Here is a 3,400-nt window from a genome sequence, read left to right on the forward strand (position 1 = left end):
AGGCAAGGAAAATGCCCTCATGAAATATGACCCTGACCAGCAAGAAAAATTTCAAACAAGCTGAGGTGCAGTTGCTAATCTACAAGGTGCTACAGCACCAGGACTCATTGTTGGTCCAGAGGAGTGCTATTTTGAAGTGACTGGGCATTGCTCCTGTCAAAGACCTCCTGGGCCCTCAAGTATCATCCTAGACACCCCAAGGACTCCTCTGGACACCATGAGAAATCACCCGGATGCCCAAAGAGCCCCTCCATATGCGCCTTGGACCACACAAATAACAAGGTAGCCCTTTGAGAGGCAAGAGATACCTGTGAAGTGAGGTAAGAGGGAGGGAAGGAGAGAGAGTGGGAGCTTAAACACATTGAGAGTGGGCAGCCCTTGTGCCAGTGGAGGGCTTAAGTCATGGAGGCCTGGAAACCAGGGGAACCCTGCTACGCCAGTCCAGGAACATCAAGTTATAGCTTTGCAACTCAATGCTCCGGGGATATGGGAAAAAATTCAGCTTGCAAGGTGGTTCACAAGCAATGTTATTTTCTTGTTCCAAGATTCAGAAACCTGTGGTACTGGAATCCCAGAGGTTGAATAAAGGTACAGTAAAAACTGAACTTTTATTGCACCTTGATGAATTCCCCCTAAATTAATTAGTTTTAGGTTTTTTTTGGAAATCCATATGAAAGAGTAGCATAAAATTTGGACAAGTATAATGCAACCTGCATGCAAAAAAAGTGCATAATGGTAATTTTATACAGCATTTTCTCATTGTGAAGTATATTTTACATATGAAAAATGACTCAAATTGTATGGTGCATGACTTGCAAATTGTATAACCTACAAGCTGTATGTACTTTTATTTAATATCTTATAGGCAATAAGAATTTCCAGAAGTTTAGATTAGGCAGAGTTGGGGAAAAGTTGCAATATACATACATACAGTAATTATTGAAATACACAGGTACATACATAGAGGGACAGATTCTATAAATGGCGATAAAGTTAGGTGCTTCTTAGGTGCCTAACTTAATTGGCAAAACACCTTTAACAGCCTCAATAAACAGTTTTAAAAAATTGATTGGCGACAGTCGCCTATCCAATTCTGTAAAAGACAGGCACCTATCACAATGCCCTTAGCGGAGCTTAATGACCAATTGAGCATTTCTATGGGCAGAGTGTGAGTTAGGCACTTCTAAGTGTGATTTCTAAAAATGTAGATGTCTGGAATATAGGCCTTTAAAACCCTTGCCTATATTTTAGGTGCCAAATTTTTACATAGGTGCCATTAGCCGCAAATCTGTAAACATTGCCTTAATGTGATTGATATGCAGCCAACACCATTTTTTAGACGCTGGCCAATTTAGGTGCTATTTATAGAATAAGGCCCAGAATATATTCCTACATTTACAAATTTCTCATTGCAATTTGAATAACTGAATTTGTGTGAATCCAGAGATCATTGTAGAATCCTGCTTTCAAGAGACAAATAGAGGAGCACCTCTGGTTTCTGTACATTGTGCCTATAACAGGAGGAGTTTTTTTAAAAAAAAATTTTTGACATTTCATTTAGGCTTCATATTATAAAATTAATTCCGTTAATCAGTGTGCAGCATTTTATTAATTCTGGAAGAAAAATAGTTTTCTGTTCTTTGCTTTCCACAAACTTCCTTTCAGTTCCTTATTTCTCAGGCTGTAAATCAAGGGGTTGAGCAGTGGAATTGCAGTTATATACACTACAGTAAGCAGTTTGTTAAGACCCATGGAGTAAGCAGACTGAGGTCTCACATACACACCAAAAGTAGTCCCATAAAATAATAGAACGACTGTGAGGTGAGAAGAACAAGTAGAAAAGGCTTTTTGCCTCTCCTTAGCAGAACCAATTTTTAAGATTGCAGTAATAATGTAAACATATGATATAATTGTTAATGTGAAAGGAGTAAAACCAAATAGTGGACCATCAATATAATTTATAGTTTGAATGACAGAGGTTCCTGAACATGACAGAGTCATCAATGCCGTCATATCACAGAAGAAATGGTTGATTTCATTTGATCTACAGAAAGATGATTGTGATATTACAGTAACATTAAGAACTGGAGCTAGAAATCCAATCATCCAGGAAACAGTGACTAGAATTAGGCAGACATTCTTGTTCACGATAACGGTGTAACGCAAGGGATTGCAGATGGCAACATAGCGATCGTAGGCCATGGCGGTGAGAAGGTAGAATTCAGTACTCGTGCAGAGCAGGAACAGGTACATCTGAATCATACACTGTATAAAAGAGATGGTTTTATTTTGTGCTATGAGCACTGATAACAATTTAGGCACTGTGACACTCACGTAACAAATTTCTAAAAAAGACAAGTTGATGAGGAAGAAGAACATGGGGCTATGCAAATGAGGGTCAGCACACACAGTGGAAATAATGAGAAGATTTCCCATCACAGACAGTAGATAAATAAGCAAAAACACACAAAAAAGGAAGAGTTGCATCTCAGGAAACTCAGAGAATCCTAGAATGATGAATTCTGTCACCCCAGTGTGATTTGTCTTTTCCACTTCTCCCATTCTGATTAGCAGTTGGAACAAGAACAGTTAAAACAAAAAAGTAAATTAAAACAAATGTGTCTAAGGTGCATGATATTTCTTTAAAGATAAGTAATACAGTTATTAGAGGGTGACTGAAATTCAGTTTCATTTTTGGATTCAGGTGAAATCCTGCCTGGAAGCTGCTATAGGTCAATAAGTAAAAGCCCTGTGCTCATCTTCCAGAGGTAGTAGTACTTTAAAAACTTTCCTTAATTTTCTGTTGCTCCAATGAAACCTAATGGATTGCTGTAGAAACTGATTGAATAGCTTTCATGGATCCAGCATAACTAAGGGGAAATACCTTGATAAAGCCCCCTGGGCGAAATATAGCCTATGTTGGATGCAGATCCCCTGCTATGGTTCATAAAGAGATGAGTATCTGAATATTATATTGATCTAATGAAAATCATATTAAATTAAATAATAAAAATGAAAAAATAAAAAATAGACCGATGAAGATTCTGGTGCTAGCGAATCTGTGTCTGAAAACTGACACACAGCTTGCACCGCTGAGGTCTTTAAATGGGTTATAACTTGAATATCTAAGATTATTGGTGGCCCTTTGGTTTATTTATTTGAAAACATTTATAATCTGACAATTGATAAATTAGCTAAATTCAGAAGGAAATATCAGTATAATTCCTTTATGCATAGCTATTTTGGTTTATTCATTGACTTAAAGGGCCCATTAACATAACTAATAAGAAATGCACTTAGCATGTGCTTACACATGTCTTTCCTCTGCGCTAAGACCATTGTTACTGCATGGGTAAAATGGCCATGCACTAATTTTCCCATCAACATATGGCCATTATCA

General features: G+C 37.6%; 1 protein-coding gene across 1 annotated transcript; it reads right to left on the reverse strand.

Annotated features, from left to right (window-relative positions):
* Positions 1–1,608: 1,608 nt before the first annotated feature.
* Positions 1,609–2,562, reverse strand: LOC117360331 (olfactory receptor 5A2-like). The gene has a single exon (XM_033944028.1). The coding sequence runs from the start codon at positions 2,560–2,562 to the stop codon at positions 1,609–1,611; it is 954 nt and encodes a 317-aa protein (XP_033799919.1).
* Between the last annotated feature and the right edge of the window lie 838 nt (positions 2,563–3,400).

Source organism: Geotrypetes seraphini, chromosome 5 (assembly GCF_902459505.1).
Source record: "Geotrypetes seraphini chromosome 5, aGeoSer1.1, whole genome shotgun sequence".
NCBI lineage: Eukaryota > Metazoa > Chordata > Amphibia > Gymnophiona > Dermophiidae > Geotrypetes > Geotrypetes seraphini.